The 23,310-nt window shown below is 34.7% G+C and overlaps 2 protein-coding genes across 6 annotated transcripts; one reads left to right on the top strand and one right to left on the bottom strand.

Moving 5' to 3' along the window:
* Positions 1-8,257: 8,257 nt before the first annotated feature.
* Positions 8,258-15,182, top strand: NTMC2T2.1 (Calcium-dependent lipid-binding (CaLB domain) family protein). 2 transcript variants are annotated; one of them, XM_018127368.2, is made up of 12 exons: positions 8,262-8,616; positions 8,699-8,854; positions 8,962-9,082; positions 9,648-9,769; positions 10,463-10,564; positions 11,342-11,416; positions 12,306-12,385; positions 12,488-12,638; positions 12,752-12,982; positions 13,522-13,818; positions 14,144-14,257; positions 14,711-15,182. In XM_018127368.2, exons 1-12 carry the CDS (start codon positions 8,512-8,514, stop codon positions 14,855-14,857), a joined length of 1,701 nt encoding a protein of 566 aa, XP_017982857.2. In that variant the 5' UTR covers positions 8,262-8,511; the 3' UTR covers positions 14,858-15,182. The 2 variants fall into 2 exon arrangements, with proteins under 2 accessions (XP_017982858.2, XP_017982857.2); XM_018127369.2 differs by lacking the exon at positions 13,522-13,818 and having other exon boundaries at positions 8,258-8,616.
* Positions 15,183-15,368: 186 nt separating this feature from the next.
* On the bottom strand, positions 15,369-22,900 carry PAP26 (purple acid phosphatase 26). Of its 4 annotated transcripts, none has more exons than XM_018127371.2 (10): positions 22,740-22,900; positions 21,386-21,570; positions 20,597-20,797; positions 20,217-20,328; positions 18,723-18,949; positions 18,009-18,147; positions 17,585-17,805; positions 16,811-16,932; positions 16,503-16,664; positions 15,369-15,764 (listed from the first exon to the last, which is right to left on the bottom strand). In XM_018127371.2, exons 2-10 carry the CDS (start codon positions 21,557-21,559, stop codon positions 15,689-15,691), a joined length of 1,434 nt encoding a protein of 477 aa, XP_017982860.2. In that variant the 5' UTR covers positions 21,560-21,570; positions 22,740-22,900; the 3' UTR covers positions 15,369-15,688. The 4 variants fall into 4 exon arrangements, with proteins under 4 accessions (XP_017982860.2, XP_017982859.2, XP_007013583.3 ...); XM_018127370.2 differs by having other exon boundaries at positions 21,386-21,581; positions 22,740-22,899; XM_007013521.3 differs by having other exon boundaries at positions 21,386-21,662; positions 22,740-22,898.
* Between the last annotated feature and the right edge of the window lie 410 nt (positions 22,901-23,310).

Here is a 23,310-nt window from a genome sequence, read left to right on the forward strand (position 1 = left end):
TAAAAAGTATGAGGTTGTCAGCAAAAAATAAATGAGATAAGGTTGGTCTTTGTCTACTCAAACTAATCGATTTCAACATTTTCTGGTCGACAGCTTGTCTGATACCATGAGCTAGTCATTCTATGCATAGCACAAATAGATAAGGGGCTAATGGATCTCCTTGTCGCACTTCTCTCGAAATGGAGAATTTATCCAGGTGCCTCCCATTCCATAATATTTGAGTGTTACTATTGTTCCAACTCCTAATGAGAATATCAATAATAGTATTTGGGATTCTAGCTTCCACGCGTGAATCATAGATGAATTCTCACCCCAGTTTGTCGTAGGCCTTCTCCAAATCAATCTTAATTATCATCCAACCCTTTCGTCCATTTTTTTTTTTAAAAAAGAGTGCACTGCCTCTTGAGTAATAATTATATTGTCGACAATATGTCTCCCGGGAATAAAGCTAGTTTGCGTATCCTCTATCAATAAGCTCATATACGGTTTTAATCTATTGGCTACCACCTTCATCAAAACTTTAAGAGCAACTGGTAATAAGTTAATGGGTTTGAACTGTGATACATGTTCAGGAGCCCCAGTTTTGGGTACCAAAACAATCAAGGAATTACACATACTATGACCAATCTCTGCGCCATTAAAAACATCATGTATATATTCCACTAGCTTTTGTCCGACCATTTTCACTGTGATTGAAAGAATAAGGCGGGAAAACCATCCAAACCTGATGTTTTAAGGGGTTTCATCTTGAACAACACTTCTCTAACTTCCTCCGTGTCAACCGGATGTCTAATAAATTCATGAGCTTCAACAAGTAAAATGGAGAATTTGTCCCGGATAGGATATGGTGGGAAAACATTGCCTTCTTTAGAATATAAACTTTGAAAAAAATCCACAACATGCAACTGTAATTGCCTTTGATCATCACACCACTCATCATTTAAGATTTTGAGGCGTATGGTTTTTAGCTTGTAGCTTCTTTTCTTCACTCAAAGATAAAAGTATCTGATGTTATGGTCGTCGAACTTCAACCAATCTGCCTTAGATTTTTGAAACCAAAACGCTTCCTCTTGCTTTAACACAGTTTCATATTCCAAGCGTAAGTTGAACTCCAATTCTCTAAGGTAACTAGAAGATCTAAATTCAAGTGCTTTCTTTACCCCACTCAATCTTGCTAGCAGTCTTTTTTTTCTATAAAAAATATTTTCAAAAACCTATTTATTCCATTGTCTTGTTTTTTCAGAAAAATTCACCAAAACGACATGAATGTTACTCGAATTGTCCTATCCTTGCTTCACAAACTCATCAAAGCCCTCATGAATCAACCAAGCAGCTTGAAATTTAAAACTTTGTGTCCTGCTTTCAACTCGGGCATCTCTTGTGGAAATTAGAAATGGTCTGTGATCTGAGCCTACCCTTGGCAGATGATGAACGACTGCATCACTAAAAGCTAATTGCCACTGCATATTGCACACTGCTCTGTCGATTCTATCAGAAACTGCACCTTTTAGCCAAGTAAATTTAAGACCTTTAAATTCGAGGTTCATTAGTTCAAATTCATTAACCAAATTTTGAAAGTGCAAACAAGGCCGACTACCCCTTATAGAGCCTCTAGACTTTTCATGTGAAAATAAGAATGAGTCGAAGTCACCAGCTATCAACCATGGCTTTGGAAACAGTCCTGGCAAACCTCGTTAATTCTTCCCACAAACTGTGCTTGATAGACTGGATCAGATGACCATAAACAGCAGATAGATTCCAAGAGTTTCCCATTGGATGTTCAACTGTAATATGAATACATTGAGCATGATTCCTATCCACATCTATTTTGACAGCCTCCTACCAAAGTATCCAGATACCACTTGAAAAGCCATCAGATTTCATTATATGTGATCATTCATAACCTGTTGAATTAATCACTCTTTCTGCATTAAACCCGCTGATCCTTGGTTCCACCATAACAGCCATGGAACAGTTATTTGTTTCACAAACTCTCTAAACAAATTGACAAAATTATTATCCCTTGCACCTTGACAATTCCACACCAAAAAATTAAAAGACATAGATAGGAAATTAAGTGTACTGACCTTAAGTAGGCCGTAAATTCTCCTCCGTGTCATCACCCAAAATGGTCGAAGGCTTTTCAAGATCATTAATTGCAACGGGCTGTTGTATTGCTTCCACCACAGTATCTTCGAGGGCTAAATTTAGTCCACTATCTTCTAATAAACTGGACATTGCATTTGAATGCATTGTGGTGATTATGGGTTTAGCTCTAACCCATTTTGTAATCGACATACCTTGCAAACTTGTTAATATCTTCTTATTGGTAGTTTTAAAATCTTTCTCATGGATTGCGACCCCTCCAACTTTTGCGTTCCAAGTCATCAACTTACGTGTATGAAGACCTTTTTCCACCTTATTAACCACCATTGTTGCAACAATATGTTTGTTTGGATCCAGTATGCTCCTTTGAGGCAGTATGTCTCTGTTTTTTCTAGCATCGTTTAAATCTGCTTCATTACCTTTTAGCACCAGAGGAGAGATTCGTTTGCCTGTCGAATCATCCATGGGTGAGGACTCTCTCATTACTTCCTCACCTACCAATGCCCTTTGAAACAGACCATTATCCTCTTGGGTCACAACACGATTCTCTTTTCCTCCATTTGCCTGTCCTGCATTATCTTTTGTGCTATGACTTGTGTCTCTTAACTGATCTACTGTATTTACTTTCTTGTTAAAAGATTCAGTCTTTTTTTTTTTCAGCAAAATTCTACTTTAAGGTTTGTTTCCCTGTTGCTATACTCTGGTTAGGAACAACGTCCTCTTCCTCTTTATCTTTTAGGAGCATAAAGCTCGACCCTTGAGTTTTTTGCTTACCACCATTCTTTTTCCGTGGTTGATACTGCCTGCCCTCTTCATACCTATTTTTACTCCTTGACACCAACATCCAAAGACCAAAAGGAGAAGGTTCCGATTATGCAACATCTCCTTCTTTCGAACTGTGAGTTGTTGCTGGTTGTTTACTATTCTGTTAAGGATAGACCTCCTGAACATGTCCATAAATCCCATAATTGAAACAAACCCTTGGTAAACCCTCATATTCCACCTGTTGCGGTCGTCCATTAAGAAAAAACCTCGGGCATAGCTGTTTTGAGTGATCAAGTTCAACAACAATATGAGCAAATTTTCCCTTTTTTTGAACATCTGTGTTATAATTTATCTTTATCAATAGATGCGATCTTTCTCAAAACTGACTTATGGTATAAATGTAATGGCATTCCAGGAAATCTAATCCAAGTTGCTATTGTCGTAAAATCTTGCATCTCTTTGTGGTAGAAGGGAGACCAAGGTCTCACAATCAAATATTGTCCCTGCACCATCCATGGCCCATCCAGTAATGCCTTAAGGTAGTCCTCTACCAAAGATAAATTAACTAGAAAATTCTCTTCATCAAGGTCGACCACTTTGTATTGACCTTTGAGTAACTATAAGGAAATAATCCTATCACAAAGCACCCTGTAAGAAATAGGATGGCCTAAGAGGCGAACCACTACTGATCTTTTCCATTTTCTGGCAAGCTCATGTCGTCTCTGATCTGAGATATCAAGGGAAGGTTCACCCTCGCGAGTCCTAAATGTGTAATCCGCATCACGATCCCGCTCAATCTCTGATGGGTCACTCCCAGAATCTTCCATGTTGGTGTCTTCCAATCCGATCTCACCTTCTGAATCCCTGTTATCCTCCGAAAATAAGTCTTCACCTTCATATGACATCAAGACATCCCAGAAGGAAAGATTATGGTGAATCCCTACTTGATCCCTTTCCTGTCCATCCCCTTTGATTCTTACTTTTTTCCTGCTCCGATCATCAAGAATTGGAGGGGAAAGAGCCTTGGAAAGTAAACCCTTGGTGGCTGCTTGCATTTCTCTCAATGAAAGGTATTTGTTATTAATTTATAAATACTTGTGTATGTATATAAATCATAATTATAGTAATTTAATTTTAGTTATATATTTATTTATTTATAAATCTGTATTAATATAAAATTATAAGTTATATATTTTAAATTATATAACTTATATGTTAATATTATAATATATAATAGTAAATATTCTACATATTAATATGCTATAATTATTACATTTTAGTAATATTTCGTAATATAAAATGTTATGAATATATATATATATATATAATTGTATAAACATGATATATATTTAATTTTTATATTAGTATTATTATAAGTTATAATAAACTTTATTTATATAATTACACTTAATAACCTTATTAATTATTACCTTAGTTTTTATAACATATTGTTTATAATTAATTATTATTTATACAAACTTTAATATAAAATATTATAGTATATAAGTTGTGTCATTAATTATATATATATATAATAAAGTAATATGTTATATATATACATGTATTTAATTTATAGATAAGTACTACTATAACTTATAATAGATTTTATTTATATGATTACACTTAGTAATTTTTTTAGTAATCGTTTTAATTTTTATAACATATTGTTTATAATTAGTTATTATATATACAAACTTTGATATAAAAATTAAAATATTATAACATATAAGTTGTGTCATTAATTTCACATATATAATAAAGTAATATATTATATATACTTATATTTAATTTATACATAATTTGTATATATTATAATTATAAATGAAATTTATAAGTTTTAATATTATAATTTATTAAAAAAAGTAATAAAATTTTAGTCTATTGATCCAAAACCAAACTAATTCTATATTTGATCTACCTTTTAAAAATGTTTGATCCACTTAGTCTTTAAATATGGTAGTCTAAGCCACCTAATTCACTAATTTACTCAACCCTACCCGCAATCCAGTCGCAATCATATATGTAATGTGCTGATTAACGTTGTAATATCAACTAATCATGGCAATTGTGCCGCTTGATCAAAAAAGTGATTTCCTTGTTGAAAATATGCTTAAAGTAATCTTAATTTGAGGAGCCATCATGCGACCAGGCGGCTATTATCAATTTTCTAACAATTTAAACAATTTAAAGGTTATTATGAAGTTCATACTTCGCAATAAGAAAAGTACAAGGAATTTTCAAAAAAAAAATACAAAAAAAAGAAATTGGCAAAATCGAATTTTGAAAAATATCACGGACGAATTTAATTAATTTTCTTGTAATTTTCAGTTCTAAATTGAATTCAGTTAATTTTCTAACTCATATGGAAGCCATGGGCTTGTGATTTCGAGTCATAATTTGGGTTTTTGATTTCAATTTCAATTTCAATTTCAATTGTATTAACTTTTTTAGTGGTAGAGAAGAAACAATTTGTTAATATCATTGGGTGGCTATTACCATTGTATAAGGGTTTATATATTAATCGGTTGGATATTGTTTTTTATAATAATGGAAATGCGCAACATAGAATTGTTTGTCTTGAAGAAATTAAAATCACAAATTTGGCCTTATTGTGTTTGAAGAGACACCAATAAATTATTCATTAAATAGCAAGTATACGTGCTTTTGTTATAGAGTCATCTTCTCGATATTCACATGTGAATTTTTTGCATTTCATGAACAAGAAATATGCATGACTCATATTATGTAATTTACAAATTGTTTTAAGGTTTATTTCTCATTGATTAAATACTTTGTTTATGGCAAATATGAAATAAACATTATTTGAGATTACTTCACTTCAATTAATGGAGAAGTTATATAATTTCATAGTAATTTGTTAATTTGATGGAATTAATGTCTCATATATTCCATGACTTGGACACAAGCTTTATAGTTGTACGTGGAATCATGATTGTTCCTCAAGGCATGAACCATGGTGGTGATGGCTTTAGTGTCCCATGATTAAATAAAGTCACAATTAATTTATCCACCACATAAATTGGCATAAAAGTCTCCAAAGGAGGCTTTAGAAGCATGAGTTTACTAAAAAAATAATAATAATAATATTGAGAGTGATTACATTTGATATATTACTCATTTATGTATACTATCATGTTAAGTCGAGATAAAAGTATTGAATATTTATAAAAGATATATCAAGGTAATATATGTTTGTCAGTAATCTTTCTCTGAGGGTGGATAGTCGTGGTGACAATCAATGTCAACTAGGGCAAATCTAGGATTTTGAATCAGCCAAAAAATGAGGACCTTTTTTATGACAAAATTACGAGCAAGGCAGCTTCTCACTTGATTCCATTGCCCGGTGTGTATTCACCTAACAATGCACTTCAATTATAATTATTGTAATAAAAAAGAAAACCGAGAAGACAGGAAATCGTACGTTACCATCATTGTGTCTCCAACCATGCTGTCCAGGAATTCAATTCTTTTCATGACGGTTAGGCAGTGGCCGTGTGGGGATTGCTAATATGAGTTGGCAAAGTTATGGGCCTTGCGTCACGAGTATCTCACTGCCATCAAATTTTGGCAATATAAATACAGCAACTACTTCTATATTTGACATGTGTTGTTCAAGAGTTATAACGTGCATCTTTGCTGTGATTTCGACTAGGAATACAATATCCTTTCGTTGTGCCACTTTAACCCAAATTGTTAATGATGATATTTCACTTGCTGCTGTCGTCCCAAAAAGTAAACCAGAAAAAGGATAATGGGAGGATCGATGAATGACATCCCTGTAACTTTTGTCCCAATGATGGAGGCTGGATTCTACTGGGAAAGGCATGGGGTGAAAGACACTAACAAATTGGTTAAGAAAATAAATTAAAAACTAAGGAAACCAAAGGCAAACTTAACTCCTTGGGATGATGGGCTGAGGTGAAGTGATCATTTTGGCCTGATTCCATAGGATATATGACAGCAAACAGTAGCCTGCCCCATGCCTAGATTCACCCCAAATGAGAACCACGCAGCTGGGCTTCAACTCAACTCAACTCAAGGCCTTCTTTCCATTAGCTGTAGACCTGTCAACATGGGCCACCCCGGCCCTAACTCTTATGGGTTGAGAAAATATGATCCGAGCCGGATCAGTTCATTTTTTAAATGGGCTGTCAAATCCCCAACCCAGCCCACCCCTTACTAGCCCATGGGTTGGGTTGGGCCAACCCATTTTTTATTTTTCAAAAAAATTCATTCTTATAATTTTAGTTAATAAAATTTCTATTAATTAAATTATTTATGATTTAATTCATTAATTAAAATTATTAATTTGATAAGTAAAGATTAAATACATTAAAATATATAAAATAAATAATATTATTAATAATTAAATTATTAATTTTATATAATTAAATATATAAAATTATTAAATTAATTAAAATTATTTTTTTAACCCATAGGGCTGGCTCGCTCCAGCCCACCCCAACCTACTAATTTGGTGAGCTGATCCATCTAGGTCCGATTTAAATATGAATCTAAATTTTCATGATCCAATCCACTTCATATGAAATAAAAAATGAGCTGACCCAATGGGTCAAACTCATTTTTACAGATCTAATTAGCTGTTTAATTCGAGCCCACCAAGCCAATTAAACAATTTGAGCAAATAGAAAAGGGAACCTTCGAAAAGAAAAGGCAGGAAATCTAATTTGATCCACATCCCATCAACACATCGAACGTCCAGGAAAAAGGTATGTATCATTTTTTAGGTATCGTAATCCGCACCCTAATATTTGATAATATAATAAAATTTTATAAATATTCAATTAATTTTTTAGATTACTATCCAAATATCTTATCTTAAAATTATTACTCGAATTCTTCTTAAACCCGTGACTGTTAATAACTTTATTATCAAAACTTAATTATAGAAAGTTCTAATTTTATTTAATCAAATCAAATAATAAAAAGTCTTGATTAAAGGATACCCATGAAGTACACTGTTGACGCAGACTAATCTTTATTATTCATAGTCATCGTAACAATATGTAAAAATATAAAAACTTTTAGGTTTCTTTTTAATAAATCAGAAGAGAAAAGTTATCTTTTTAGTAGTCTAAGATAACACATTCAACTCCCTATAGAAATAAAATTAGTGGAAGCAAAAGAATACACGGATTATTATCGCCACATGTCAGATTCAGCCAGTTTAAAAGAAAAAAATATAGGGAACAATTAAGAACAAAACCAACCTGGGAGACCCCATCAAAAATCCAAAGCCGACGTGTCGCAGTCTCATTGGTAAACATGGGCTAATAAGCCAAAGCACCGCACACCCAAAAGGATCGCCTTTGTGTCGGCAACGACCTTTTCACTCACATTCTTGCATCCATCCCACCCGATTTCTCCGCCCCCCCGAATCTTATTAAAGTCTTAATCATCCATTTGTTGCCTTAATTTCTCAATTTTGCTACTTAAGCCCCTGCTAAATCCTCCACTATTAACCTTTTTTTCTTTTTTTTTGGGAACTTTTGAAGTTTCTCCATTATTGCACTCTTAGACGAAAAGAAGAAAAATAGTAGTAATTCTTTCTCGTCCTCTGCAATTCCAATCTTACAGTAACTTCTCTCTCTCCGTGAAATGGGCTTCATTGTCGGACTCCTGATTGGTCTCGTCGTCGGCCTTGGTATTATCGTACTCTTTGTTCGGTCCGAGAACTCCCGATCCAAGCTTCGAAATGAGCTCGTTAGTTCTTCTACTTCCTTCTTCTTCGAATTTCATTTTTACTTTTTCTTTCTATTTTAAAATTTTTTTGTTGGGGTTGCAGGCAAAGATGGTGGCTGCTTTTGCAAGAATGACAGTGGAAGATTCTAGAAAGATCTTGCCGGCACAATTCTACCCTTCTTGGGTGGTGTTCTCGCAGCGCCAGAAGCTGAATTGGCTTAATCAGCATCTTACGAAGATCTGGCCTTACGTTGATAAGGTAAAGCTTTTGTTAATGAATAAAACAGAGGAAAAAGGAAAAGGAAGATATTGACTTTTTTCTTTTTCTGAAAAAATAAAAGTCCTCTAAATTTGGTGTTATTATAGGCAGCATCTGATCTGATAAAGGCTTCGGTGGAGCCGGTGCTTGAACAATATAGGCCGATTATATTGTCATCACTAAAGTTTTCCAAGTTTACTCTTGGCACTGTTGCACCACAGTTTACGGGTTAGTTCATGGAAATGATTTCTACATTTTGAAAATTTTAATTCTTATATTTTCTTATTGGGTTACCGTTATTTTTGGGTTTTGAATTGTTAACGGTCTTTCTTAATGCCATTCGTTGTTGCCATTTGAATTTTATGGATGGTGATTAATTCTAGCATATGACTAAAATAAAAAATCAATTTAAACATAATTGTTCTACATGAAAGCAAAATCATGTATTTTGTTATTGATGAAGATTATTTTTAATAAATTTCAAAAATATTGTTTGCTTTTGTTTTTTGTTTAAATCAAAGCATACTTTTTGTTCTTTTTCTTCTGGAAGCGAAGGAAAATAGTAAAAACCAAGCGGAGCCTTAATATATCCATATTAGGTATGAACAAATTTAGACCTTTCTTCCTCTTTCTTTTTTTTTTTTGGGGGGTGGGGGTGGGGGAGTGGGAAGTGGGAGTTGGCCTCAAAATGATACTTTTCTGGGTGAATAGCCGGATGAAGATTCTAAAAATTGGTTGGGTCTGTAGAATTTTGATTATCTTCTACTTCTTATGAAGCAATGTTATTCTTTAGGAGTGAGTATTGTTGAAGATGGAGCTGATAGTGTTACAATGGAGATGGAAATGCAGTGGGATGCAAATTCAAGTATAATACTTGATATCAAGACTTATCTCGGTGTATCACTACCTGTGCAGGTGATTTCTGGCTTAGTTTGCATATTTGCTATGGTTTCTCGCATGGATTCCCATTAAATGTGCCATTTAGATTTATGTATCGTTGCTTCTAGAATAAAGAACTACAATATTCTTCATCCCTAATGTCAGAAATTTGTTCTATGTGTGCTCTGCTGCCAAATTTCTGGTTTGCCATTGTTAATCTTATTGAAGGGTTGTAAAACATGTGCCTTATCTCCTTGCTTTATTTTTATATAATGTGATTGGAAGTATAACTTTATTGAATGGTGATCCTAAAAACTTCAGTGTTTTGGGCATTTGTTGGGTAGTAATCCAAGAGTTTGATCACTAAGAGAAATACAAACCAAGTATGTGTAGTATTTTGGGATCTTTTTAATATGCCTACAATCTAGCAGACATTGGTTTGTATGTATCAATCAATGTCCACTTACATTCCTAGAACTATTTGATAGTAAATATTTTGTTGTTGGGAAATGTTCCACCCCTCGCCTCCCGTTTGGTATTGCATGAACAACTATGCTTGTAAACAGCTCAAATCTTGTGATATGGTGAACAAATTGTATTCTTTTTTATTGAGGGTTTACTTATCATTGGCACTGGATTTAAGCTTACATAACAGCATCATGTCAAGTTGTTAAGCTTTTTCTCCAGAATGACATCACTTGATTTTAATTCCATTTTCCTTTGACTTAGGTGAAAGATATTGGATTCACTGGAGTTTTCAGGTTTATATTTAAGCCACTGGTGAATGAGTTTCCTTGTTTTGGAGCTGTTTGTTTTTCTCTGAGAAAAAAGGTACACTATTTCTTTCCAATATTACTAGTCAGTGCATGTTGAGCACACATGTTTACCGATAGAGAATGAGCTTCAATTGTAGGTGTAGAAGGAAATGTGATTGAGATGCAAATTTACTTATGTACTTTGGGCTATAGACTTATAGTGTATCAGGGAGGTATGTGATGCATATAGTATTTACCTGAATGCAATTTATGTTGTAGTCCTGAATGTGATGCTCAAAGAATCTGATGGAATTTTCTTACTGGTTTGCTATTCAATTAATCATTGAAGTAGGTTTATAACACTGAACAATACAATTGTCCTCACTCAATACATAAGCAGATCTTAGTTTTGTTGGTTTCCTTATAATACTTGTAATTGGCAGATTGACTCATGTTTCCGGTCCCTGTGTTTTTTTTGCAGCACCCCACCCCCGACCCCCCCCCCCCCCCCCCCCCCCCGCCCCCCGGACTCTTTCCAAGATGGAAAGTTTGCAATAGTGCTTAATTTGATTGCTAAATAGGAACCATAAGATTGCTGAGTATAAAATTCTTGGTTAAAACTGATGTATACCCATAGCTTCTGTTGAAGTTTGTATTCATGATATTTAGAAGTGTATTTGTAAATAACAGCAGTGGTTCCAGTGGAAGAAAAATTTATTATTTACCTAGCCTACTGAAGGTGTAATATTTCGCCCTTGCATGCTTGGTTTAATTACACATACACTGCACACTGGCACCAAAGATATGCAAGCAATCAATATAACTAGGTGAATATGCATCTTTGGCCTTGCAGAAAAAGCTGGATTTCACCCTGAAAGTTATTGGTGGTGACATATCAACTATTCCTGGACTTTCTGATGCTATTGAGGTATGTGTGACTTTTGACACTCAACTATTTTACTACATTCAATAAATGATTTTTTCTGTTGTATCAATCACCTTCAGAGTTTCTTCAATGATCTTAAGTTTTGCATTAATGTTGCCACCGAGCGAAACTTTTTGCTTCTGGAGAGAATTTTAAATTTCAGTTCGAGATTTTCACTTTTGGTTTTCATCTGCTCAACATAACACAGTATCTTAGAAATTTAGTTTGTAAAACTTCTTAACATGCTAAGAAATATGACATACCTTGATACAAGGATGACTCCAGAAAGTTATAATTGTGCTGAGATTCAGGCCAAAGCTCCCATGTGCAGGGATTAGGTTTTAGATGCATCAGCTGAACTAAATTACAGCAAAAAGTGAAATTGGGGGCAGGTGGAAAGGAGAAAGCAATCATAATACTGACTTGTGAGTTCTTAAACTGTTGGTACGTTACAGGATGGTCTCTAGCACAAAGGAAAGAGATCTTAGTGCCATGATCATCAAGTCTCAATGGACCGATGAAAAAGTTAGGTAGTTCTTTTATTAGGCATTTTATCATGTCCATGGTACTTGTTGCTAAGCATGGTATGGTGTAACTTGCTTTCATCTGAGTGGGAATTTTTTGAGAATTTCCCACCAAGATTACCATCTCTTTGTGCTGTCAAGGATTATGTTACTAGTGATGATTATATTATGGATGCTGTATGGCTTCTCTTAAATTATTAGGTGTGCTTACTCCTGGACAAGTTAGTGATTGATCTATCACATAGGTGTCCATTATTCGCATGGCAATGTACACTAAGTTTTTATTTTTCAATGCTGAGAGATGGAAGGTGTTATTAATATGTCAAACAGATTTAAGTTATGTGCTTATTATACTGTTTCCCATACAGAGCACAATACGGGATGCTATTGAAGATTCTATCATGTGGCCTGTCAGAAAAATTATTCCCATTTTGCCTGGTGACTATAGGTATCTCTCTCTCTCTCTCTCTCTCTCTCTTTCACTTTTCCCCCAACATCTAAGGAGTGGAAGGGCTGATGGTTGAAGAAGCTAATGTCTTTCTATTTGCAGTGATTTGGAGTTGAAGCCAGTTGGAATGTTAGAGGTGAAGCTTGTCCAGGCACGTGACTTAACAAACAAAGATATCATTGGAAAATCGGATCCCTATGCTGTATTACATGTACGCCCTTTACCTAGCAGAACAAAAAAAAGTAAAACTATTGTAAGTCATCCCTCTCCTCTTTGCTTCCTCCTTGTTCTTTCCTTAGAAAAGAAAATTTGTTTCAAATATTTTCCAGTAGGTTTAGAAGAAATGTTTTGTTTTTTTTCCCCCAGAACAATGAGTTGAATCCTATTTGGAATGAACACTATGAGTTTATCATTGAGGATGCAACAACTCAGCACTTGGTGGTAAAAATTTATGATGATGAAGGGGTTCAGGCAGCGGAGCTCATTGGATGTGCTCAAGTACAGCTAAAGGAACTTGAACCTGGTAAAGTGAAGGATGTCTGGTTGAATCTGGTTAAAGACTTGGAGATCCAGAGAGATACTAAGTACCGGGGAGAGGTGAGGACGTTGATTACCCTACTTTAGTAGAATGAGATTCTTGCATTTGTGTGCTTGCATATATGTTTTCAGCTAAACTGAATTAAGGGAAGGGAAATTAATTTTTAGAGTAGCTTTTAATTCTTTCAAAGTGTAATGCCTGCAGTGCAGGTTCAAAGTGCTATTCATGCAAGTGCTTGGCCTGGTCTTTTCATAATCAAACCTCTTTAATAAGCATACTTTATTGGAATTCAAATCTGATTTCCTTGTATCTTTCTTCCCAATTTACATCAACATGTGTTCCTTCCATGATGGTTAATAAAGATATTTCAAACCTTTAGGAAGCATTTTCTTTGGTACTTTGTATCTGCCTGTTGTGGTTATAGCTCACTTGTTTGAAAATCAATAGTTACTCTCTCACATAAACTCATTCATTCAGTTATAAGTTATAATTTTCTTATGCTGTATTTTCTTAGGTTGTTTATCCTTCAAAGAAATTCTGTACTTGTATAAAATTATGGTATTTATGTTTTGCTTGAAATTGTTATTTTGGTTTTTAGGTGCACTTGGAGCTCTTGTACTGTCCGTTTGGTACAGAGAACAGTTTTACAAACCCCTTTTCCTCTAACTTTTCAATGACTTCTTTGGAGAAGGCTCTTAAAAGTGGAGTGAATGGAACCGAAGTTATTGAAAATGAAAAAACAGTCACACAGAAGAAAAAGGAGGTTATTATTAGAGGAGTACTGTCTGTGTCTGTGATATCTGCTGAAGATTTGCCTGTTGTAGATTTAATGGGGAAGGCTGATCCCTATGTTGTACTCACTATGAAAAAATCAGAGGCGAGAAACAAAACTAGGGTAAGATTTGATTGCCCAAAGGTGGAAGTTGTTATCCTTCTTTATTTATTTGTTGATTTGGTGGTTAAGTTGACTACCATTTAGCCAACACGTATCTTTGTTATTTTTTGAGTGTTTTAAAGGATTCTTTTAGTTATGATTTCCTTAAAAAGGTCACCTTTTCTTGGACTTCCTTTTTGTTTTTGTCCTTTTGCTCTGCATAATATTATAGCAAATTGCGAGTTTTAGCGAACCATTCTAGGCTCTTCTATGCATCTATTAATTTTTATCTTCAGGAATGGGGGTATAAAGGTTCTTTGGTCCTTATAGTTGTTTTCTTTGTCAGGTTGTGAATGACAGCTTGAATCCCGTTTGGAATCAAACTTTTGACTTTGTTGTTGAGGATGGATTACATGATATGCTTATCCTTGAAGTCTGGGACCATGACACTTTTGGGAAGGTAAATTATTTGCTTTTACTGTTAAATTGTTCTCTTTACCTGTCATAAATTTACTAATCAGGCAATGTAGTAGTATATTTTAAGCTACTTCCTTCAGTTAAATGGGTTTGAAGGTTGGGGTGATGGAATCCTTCTTCCTTGGGGCCTTTGGATGCTAGATTGCATCATTTTCAATGCTTTATTGGTAGTTATGAAATTAGATTATTTGATTTTGAGTTTCTATGATCAATTAACTGTTCCTCTTTTCTTTCCTTTTTCTTTTAGTTTTGAAAATGAATCACTTGATGATTTCTTGACACTGTATACTTTGCCATTTGGGTTTGGCTGATGTGGTTGGGGTGAGAGTGTAAGTGAATTGGGGTATAAACTTTACATTTGAGCTAGCGTGTGCAGGCACCAATTTCAAATTTTGGTAGTATATGCTGACATAGTTTTTGTTTTTCAATCTTGCAGGACTACATGGGGAGGTGCATTTTGACATTGACTAGGGTTATACTGGAAGGGGAATACAAAGATAGCCTCCAGCTAGAGGGAGCTAAATCTGGAAAATTGAATCTGTACCTCAAGTGGATGCCACAGCCGATTTTCCGTGATTCCTAAGTGATCCGAAGGCAAGTTCTGAGTTATAATTGGAGAGAGCCAGGTCTGCATATTTGAGATTGCAACTCCAGTCAATGCCAAAGCCAGTTTATTCTGATTCCTGGGTTGGCCATATTCAGTATCATAGAAAGTGAAACATAGCTCTGAGAGGATGTTGTACCCACCCTGCCGATACACTGGGTAAGGTATTTATGGGAGCTAACACTTAAAAACTGTGTACATAAATTATTTAACGGCTCTAGGCTTTGTGTAAAGTTTTGAGTTTTGGGATACTATACCAATCTTTACATGAGAAACTGGGATTTGCCCAAGGCTTTAGCATGCAGAGTGGGATACTGTCACTCAACTTTTTCCTTTGCCCTTGTTTTCCCATCAAAGTAACGATCTCTTTTGATCTTACTGTTGCTTACCAGTTTCCTCCGAATGTCTGATGCAAGCCGCAGGTAATCCACCAAGCATTTTGCGACAAATCTTTACTCGATGTCTCAAAATCTCTCATGTATAACTCATGTAGAGCAAGCAAGCTTCCTACAATCCTGTTTATTTTCAATGGAAATGTGAGCAAATGCAAAAAAAAAGTTTACCCTTCTCGAATGTTACATAGAATCAAAGTAAACCACCCCAATTCTTGAATAGTGATTATTTTAGAGATTTTACTACAGTTTCTCAACTTATTAACCATTTCAACGTTACATATTCGAGCACGAAGTAGAAGAAGACGATCACTCCATGCATCTCCAGTAAGGTGTTTGCATTTCATCATTGTTGGCATTTTCATCTTCTTACTGAAATTACATCAAAGCAATCATGGCAGAGGTGCTAGTTATCTTCTCAATAAGAAGCAATCCGCCCAAGCCCACTCCTTAAATAATGCTTCTTCAGTTTTCTTCGTCTCAGATTGCTTGACCTGCAAGAAAAACCTCGTCTTGTAAATTCAATAACATATCTGCACCTCAAAATTTTGTAATTGTTTAGTTTTTTCCCAGTTTTCTGTGGATTAGATTTCTATGTAACCATGCTGCTAAGAAAGCCTGAGAGCCTAAATGTATTGATACTCTTAACTTATTTTTCCTACTGTAAATTTTTTCCCAGATGCAAATATCTCAATAAGCTAATAAGTCCATGCAAATGCTCTAAAAATATTTAAATATTTAGTTCTAAGAATGCTTCATGTGATTGTTCAACTTGAGCAAAATTAATTGATTTTGATCATTAGTTCTGGGTTTCGCTGCAGACTATGATGCTTCCTCATCTAACATACAGCCGTACACAAATTAATATCTCTCTGACTGATAAATCAAAATGATGTGCATATTTTTTTTTTTTCAAATGGACTACAAGGTCCCACTATAGCTAGTGTCAATAACGATGACCAAAACCCCACAATGTGTGAACAGAAGTATAGATAAAGAACTAGAGTTTTGTCCATGATTTTGTGCTTTTGTACACTCTCTCTGTTGCAAATTGAAAAATCCATTTATATCAGAAAAAGGTGGTGGTTGCAATCTTCATGTCCCAAGTAACAGATAAGATGGGAACCTAGCTTGTGAATTCATGTAACTAATGAGGTTGACAGGTCAAATACCATAAACTTGCATGTTGCACCACCGGCTAACCAGAGCAACAAATGGTTAATTGTACTTACCAGTACTGATTGTGTAATACAAACGAATCAGTTGCCACTTTTTTCCCATCATCATTGCGGTTCCAGTGGTAGAATGCATGTGTCCTATTTCTGATCTCCAGCGTTGAATGGCCATAACTGGCTTCTCGGAACGCAGAATACTCTGGTTGGGGATCTCTAAATCTACATAACCGAAAAACATGTGCTAAAAACGATGAGGAATGTTGTTACTTATGGATTAATTGTAAACGAACTGTGAATCATCATTGCTGTTATTACTATTGTTGCTTTATGCAGGCAGAAATTTTCAAATCTCCCATCTGACTAACCTTCCTGCTAGACCTTCTTGATTTCCACCATCTCCAACAGTGATGTAAACAGGAGCTGATTTGTCTGGTACGGGGAATCGTTCTCCACTTGATACATTGTACCTTATATTTGAGATTCGATACTGAAAGTTCAGCAGGAAAAAGTATGAGCATTCCTTTCAGAAAATAAACCACCAACTATAATAAAATATAACCATATCATGTGAGAACATAGTAGGTATCACTCTAGAGTTCAGTATCAGTATGATTATGAGGGCTCAATGTCGCTATTTCAGAATTATTAATGTTTCAATCATGACAATCAGAATGGATTCCTCTCACGATCCAGACTTCAATGAAATAGCCAATTTTTACTTTTTGAAAGAAAAATACTGGAACTTGTGGTTTTTAGTTCCAAATTTCCAATAGAGAAAAGAGCTCTCATTCATTATTAACAAAATGGAATTTATAAAGGCTTTTATCTTTCTTATCATTTTAAAATAAACATATAAATAAAATAAATATCTAAAACAAATGGAGTCCCTGATTGGCTTATTTTTCCATTGGAAGGAAATTTTGAATTATTTCATGCAACAACTTGCCCGAATTGAGTTGTTTTATGACAGAGGAAAAAATTCCAAAAACTTAATTTTACTACTTTGACAAAATTATCTTCAGATAAACATCAAATTAATCATTTAAAAAAAATTTACCTTGAAAGAGTTGGATAATGCAAAATAAAAGTAATGATAACAAGGAAAAATGAAAAATGACATTATAAGGAAAGAACCATACAGATCTTTCATAAGCATGAACGTGACCAGCAAAGACTACATCAACTTTGTGATGGATGAACCATTCTTCAAAGACTGCTCGCATGCTTTCACCCTCCATGAAATGTGCTTCATTACTGTTGTAGATTGGAACGTGCATAAGGACAATGAGCCAAGGGGTCTTCTCCCTGTCAACCCTCTTTAATTCTTTGCTGAGCCACACCCACTGAGGTGTGTATTTCACTGTTATGAAAAGGATAAATCAGGTCTGATGTAAGATGTAAAAAAGACAAGAAAGAAGCAACTGCCCTCTCAGAGGAGAAAATCCTAACTGAGCACTGGGGTAATAGAAGGCTAAGCCAATTAATCTTGAGAAGAGGACCAGAAAGGTCAGGATGCTGAATAGCTTATGAATATAAACAATTGAAGAGGACAAGAAAAGGTACCAAATGGAGAGTAGCTGGATAGCACAACTATATGAGCAGATGCACGTCTAATAGCATACCACATAGGGCTGCTGCTTTTACAAGCCAAATAAGGTGTAGGGTAGCGATGGAGATAGGATTTAAAAGGAACAACTTCATCCTGCACATGTTTTCAGAATTTTGAAAGTTAAGCACCAAACAAGAATGATTATGAATGTTCTACTGCAAAGAGTGAGAACTTGTAAATAGTGTCGTAGCTTTGTTAGACTTCAGTAACATATTATAAATAGTGTCAGCTATGCCATAACTTTTAATATCAAGTCAAGTGCATCTCAAATGGAATAAAACAAGAAAGAGAAGACCTTAAATATCTTCTTCTGGTTAGCTAGCACATAGAAAATCAGCAGTCAGACTTTTAATAGATAAATATGAGATGAGATCTAACAATAATAAAACCAAAATGTTGATCTAGGGAAATCAAAGAATAACCTTGAATCTTCTTTAGGAATACTCTAGGCTTATAAGTTGAGAACAATGGACACCAAAACAATTTTGGCCAACATGGTTGCTGATGAAAAATGCTTCAGGTGGCATGCAAATACTATTACGCATTGCATAATCAGAAGCAGCATGTAAAGTTGGGTGAAGTTCATAGTAGCAGAAAATAACTTATGATTTTTTGCAATAATATGTTACAAGAGAAACCTCAGCAGTAATGCTTGTTCAATGCTTTACCATGTAAGGCATGTATTCTATTTCATGATTCCCAGCAGCCCAGATCCAAGGCTGATATGCAGTACTTCTCTCAACAAAGCGACCCCATGAATCCCACCGTATACCAACATCATTATACTGATATCTATCAGCATATGCAAGATCTCCTACAAACAAGACAGTCTGTGCTCCACTCTGCATGTAATGCTCTAGGGTGGACAATGAATTATACGTCTGACCCAAATCACCTGCAACATATTAAAAACATTTTAATCAACATAAATTCAAGAAAATGAAATGGTATAGAAGAAACACATAAATATGAGTTCATAAAAAGACTTGGCATCAAGAAAGTATGAAATTATCTGATCTAATTAATGTGGATTGAGTTGAATTTCCACAAAAGATGAGAGAGAGACCAGAAAAAATCTGCAGGTATGGCTGATTAAGAAGTTGAATAAGATTAAATGGTGAATAAGGATTTGTGCAGCCAATTTAACTAGTTGGGATTTTAAGCTTCATGGAGCTGACTTCAATTTTCCTATTGTCTTGCAATGTGCTTTTTTTACTTGTTTTCCAGCATAAAAGATAATATTTGTCTTATCTTCAATAAATTACCAAAATTTTCCTTGTCACCAGAAGTAATAAGAGTTCATATGTAGTTGAGCATTTTGTTTTTTTAATCAATTAATGAATTCTAATACACTAAAAGCAGTATTTCTTTCAAAAGTGGTAATGGGCACTTTGCTAATTCTTTTCTGGTCATGATTCAAGAATAACTCTTGGTATAAGCTTGGCTGTGTTTTATGTGCATGCATAAATGATCTTTGTGTTCTCATCCATCTTCATTAGTGCTTGTATGTATAAGTATCCAATTTCTATTCATTTGAAACCAGGAACTTGCCTAACATCAAAACAGCCTGATTCAAGTGAGTGACAGGACAAAATAAAGGAAAGACTGCGGGTATAATTTTAGGAGGGGCAGCAGAGTGGGATTCCTTGTCATTTTGTTGATGTTTGCCAGGGGTGTGATGAAGAAACGTGATGATTCTTGAAGGGGTCAGAGTTCATTTAAAGGTCGATTCTTTCTAGTAGAAAATTTCTTTCCTTCTTTTGAAATTTAGTATGGGTTTTATGGTGAATATAATTGGTGAAGAAAGAGGCAGATAAAGTAAGTGGAAGTGGGATTTTTCTGCTACAGTTAAGAATTTGTGGGTCAGAGAAAGCATTAGCCATTAAGGGGGCATGAAATGTAAACATGAATTTTTTCACAAAGGTGAAAAAGAGGGTATTGTAAGGAACCATAAAAGAATTAATGTTTCGTCATCTTGAATGGATGAAAGAGAAGGAGATTTTGAGCAATGGCTTTTGGCAATTTGGCCCTTTTTTTTCCCCGGCCATGTGGGTGTTTGTTTTTTTTTCTCCCTTCTCCAGACTATTGCTTCTCAAAAAAGAAAAAAAAATTAGTGACTGAAAATACCCATATTGCTTTAGATAACAGAGGAAACAACTCACCGATGATTCCAAATTTGTAAGGAACATCTGGACCAATCTCTGGAGGTGTTTGAAACCAAAATTCTCGTGCGGAATCACCAGTCCCAATCTTGTAATAGTACTTGGTGTCATACTGAAAACAATAAACAAATGATTAAGCAACAAATTTCTTCCTGTCACATTTAGTTAACGACACCAACTATAAGTTCAAATCCAAACCCATTCTTGTAAGTTTGGAGTAATACAAGAGCTAAAGAATTAATTCCTCTGTAGAAAAAAATCCACACATACACTGGCTGTAGAATAAGCTGCTAATAATTACTGGCAACTAAGAATATCTTTCCATGTTGAAGAAGTTAAGCCATTAGTGAAAGTATTACTTTCCCAATAATGATTATTACCTCAAGGCCATCAACAAAAACATGATGAATGTAGCCAGAATTGTATTTGTAAAAGGTGTAGTTTGTCATCTTCCCGTCTGCAGTAAATTCATAATTTTTCTCTGATGTGCCATATTGTACTTTGCTGGGCCCTGGTTCATCAGCTGTGACCCATGAGATAATCACAGCTTTTCCATCATAGTCCCCTTGTGTTATATGCACCTTCAGTTGAAATAACATGCATGTTATAAATAGATGCACAAAGGGATTGGAATAGAAACCAGCATGAAAAGACATAAATGGTATAATGCCCTTGTGTAATTGGGAAAGCATGCTTCATGAGGACAAATTTTGTTGAGTCATTATCAGTGAACAACACAATCTGACAGAAATAATGCATAGATTCGTAATGAAGCCCGCATGTTCCATAGATACAATACGTGTCTGCCTAAACAATTATTCTTGAATGATGGTTCCCTTAATTATCTCAGAAAAAAGGGTAACCTGAAAACTACTTGATACCTAGAAAGAATACAGTCAGTAACAGCAAATGACATGCCTCACAAAGTGGGAGAGCATGGTATATCCAATGCTGTAAGTAGTGAGATAGAGAATATGAAAGAGGAAAACAATCTTCAGTCTTTATTTTTTATTTGAAAAAAAAAAATTGCTCATTTTTGCACTGCCTGATTCTTTTTACAAGCCCAGGTCATGATGATTGATAAAACAAATAGCACTGATGAAGACATATGTTGATAAACTTTGTCTAGCAGCATAATATATGAAAATAATACAAAAAAAAAATCTTACTTGTTGTGGTGCATTATGTTCATTGGGAACTGCAAATACTTCATTATCAAGAGGGATGTCAACCGATGGCCACTCATCCCGAATGAAAACACTTGTGATACCAGCATTCACATTGTTCACAGAGTTCAAGAAAATGAAGGATGTGAATAAGAGTAGAAACAGCAAAGACTGCATCCTAGTGACCCCTGGCATGATGCTTGATCAATCAAACAATAAACATATGGTTTACACCATCCAAGATTAAACACCAATGTACCAAAAATACAAGAAGCAACACCTGCAATTAACAAATACTATTATAAAAAAATTTGACTACATGTCCCAGTCAAGAAGGTTTAAAGTTGCATAATACATTGAAAACAAACCACCCTGTATGTGCTCTAATCCATACATTTAGAACAAACAAAAAAAAAGAACTTTTTTCACTTTTGGAAATTGTTGAAGTAATGAAACAAGATATTATTGAAATATAGGAATAATCATCAAAGGAGCAGAATTTTGTGAAAATAGTTGCTTCTGTTTAAAACTTGCTTGTTAGGTTGTGTGGAAAATCCAGTAAAATCATGACACGACTTAAAAACATGGTGGCAAATACTCTTCAATCAATCTCCATTCTCTACAAAGGAAAGTTGCCAAACCACCCTGCAAAGCAGTTAGAGTCCAACCCATCAAAAGGGGCCTTGTTACCGCACTACTCCCCTGCTTCCATCAGTAGTAGATGACTGATGTTCAAAGTTCAGACCCTTAAGCTAAGTATTATAGGAGGAGATAAAATGGAGCCAGAAACCGAAGCATCTGCTAATAGTCCTCATACTCAAAATTTTTGTCTTGGCTACAAACTAGTTGTTGGCTATCATGGTTGCCATTGCTTTACATAATCTGCAGGTGGCACTAAATCCACTAGGGAACAACTACCTTCATTGGACTATATCAACACCCATCTTCATTTCACACCAACTGTCTAACCCAACAAAGTTCACCAAAACTGCTACATACCCTTTGTCAATAAAAACATCATCTCCTCATTTGAAAACACAAATAAAGTCAAACCATCACAACATACAGAAACAGATAATTGCTGAAAACTATACTCATAGCATCATTGATAAATGGAAAAAAAAAAACTCCATTAATAAACATTGGAAACTATCTACAGATCATTATCACATCAATGTAATAGAAAAGGGGGAAAACTACAAGATTCGGCTAATTTGTTTAAACTGAAAAAGACAGTTACTTTTTAATTCTAACAACAACCCAGAAAAGATCGCCAATTAGAAAAAGTAAAGATCAGAAACAAGAAGAGCTCAAAAATCAACATTTCATTCAAAAAAAAAAAGAGAAAAGAGAGTACCTTTAGGAAATCGTCTGAAGAGGTGAGTTTGAAAGGCAATGATTGGAAATTCGTAGGGATCAGCTATTCAGCTTAATAATGTCCATGGCTATGGCTAAGGAGGAGGGGATGGCGTGGGTTAGTAGGAGACAGTATGGTATGGCCTAGGTGGCGTACGTCAGAGATGACAGTTTGTCGTGTTGCTTTATCGATTGCGTGTTCTTAAGGAATATTCTTCTGATTGACGAACAGTGTACACGTGGCTGTAAGATATTGATGAATGTGTCGGTTGGTCCCACATTAGGCACGTGCCAGTCAGATTAAAATTGATTGTTTCATTGTCATTTTTGGTGAGAATATAATATTTGGCATTACTTTTTATAATACGTCTTTAGTGTTCTTACACCGTTAAAAGAAAATAAGAATAACAACTCGAACAAATATTGAAAAAAAAATCAAATCCATTCATAATCTTAGGTTGTTTTTATTTTTTTGATAATTATAAAATACTTTTTGGTACCATTATGTATAATGTTTAATTTTATTTTTTATAATAATTCTGTTAGATTTATTTTTAATTTGGTAAAAATAT

The sequence above is a fragment of the Theobroma cacao genome, chromosome 9 (genome assembly GCF_053813885.1).
Source record: "Theobroma cacao isolate CCN51 chromosome 9, ASM5381388v1, whole genome shotgun sequence".
NCBI classification, from domain to species: domain Eukaryota; kingdom Viridiplantae; phylum Streptophyta; class Magnoliopsida; order Malvales; family Malvaceae; genus Theobroma; species Theobroma cacao.

Excerpts from the sequence above, each read along its gene's own strand:
- NTMC2T2.1 (XM_018127368.2), top strand. The coding sequence starts at position 8,512 with ATGGGCTTCATTGTCGGACTCCTGATTGGTCTCGTCGTCGGCCTTGGT. Across the intron at positions 11,417-12,305 it reads GACTTTCTGATGCTATTGAG|AGCACAATACGGGATGCTAT; the intron begins GTATGTGTGACT and ends TTTCCCATACAG. Across the intron at positions 12,639-12,751 it reads CAAAAAAAAGTAAAACTATT|AACAATGAGTTGAATCCTAT; the intron begins GTAAGTCATCCC and ends TTTTTCCCCCAG.
- PAP26 (XM_018127370.2), bottom strand. The coding sequence starts at position 21,577 with ATGCCAGGGGTCACTAGGATGCAGTCTTTGCTGTTTCTACTCTTATTC. Across the intron at positions 20,798-21,385 it reads AACATAATGCACCACAACAA|GTGCATATAACACAAGGGGA; the intron begins GTAAGATTTTTT and ends TTTCAACTGAAG. Across the intron at positions 15,765-16,502 it reads GTATTACACAATCAGTACTG|GTCAAGCAATCTGAGACGAA; the intron begins GTAAGTACAATT and ends TTTTTCTTGCAG.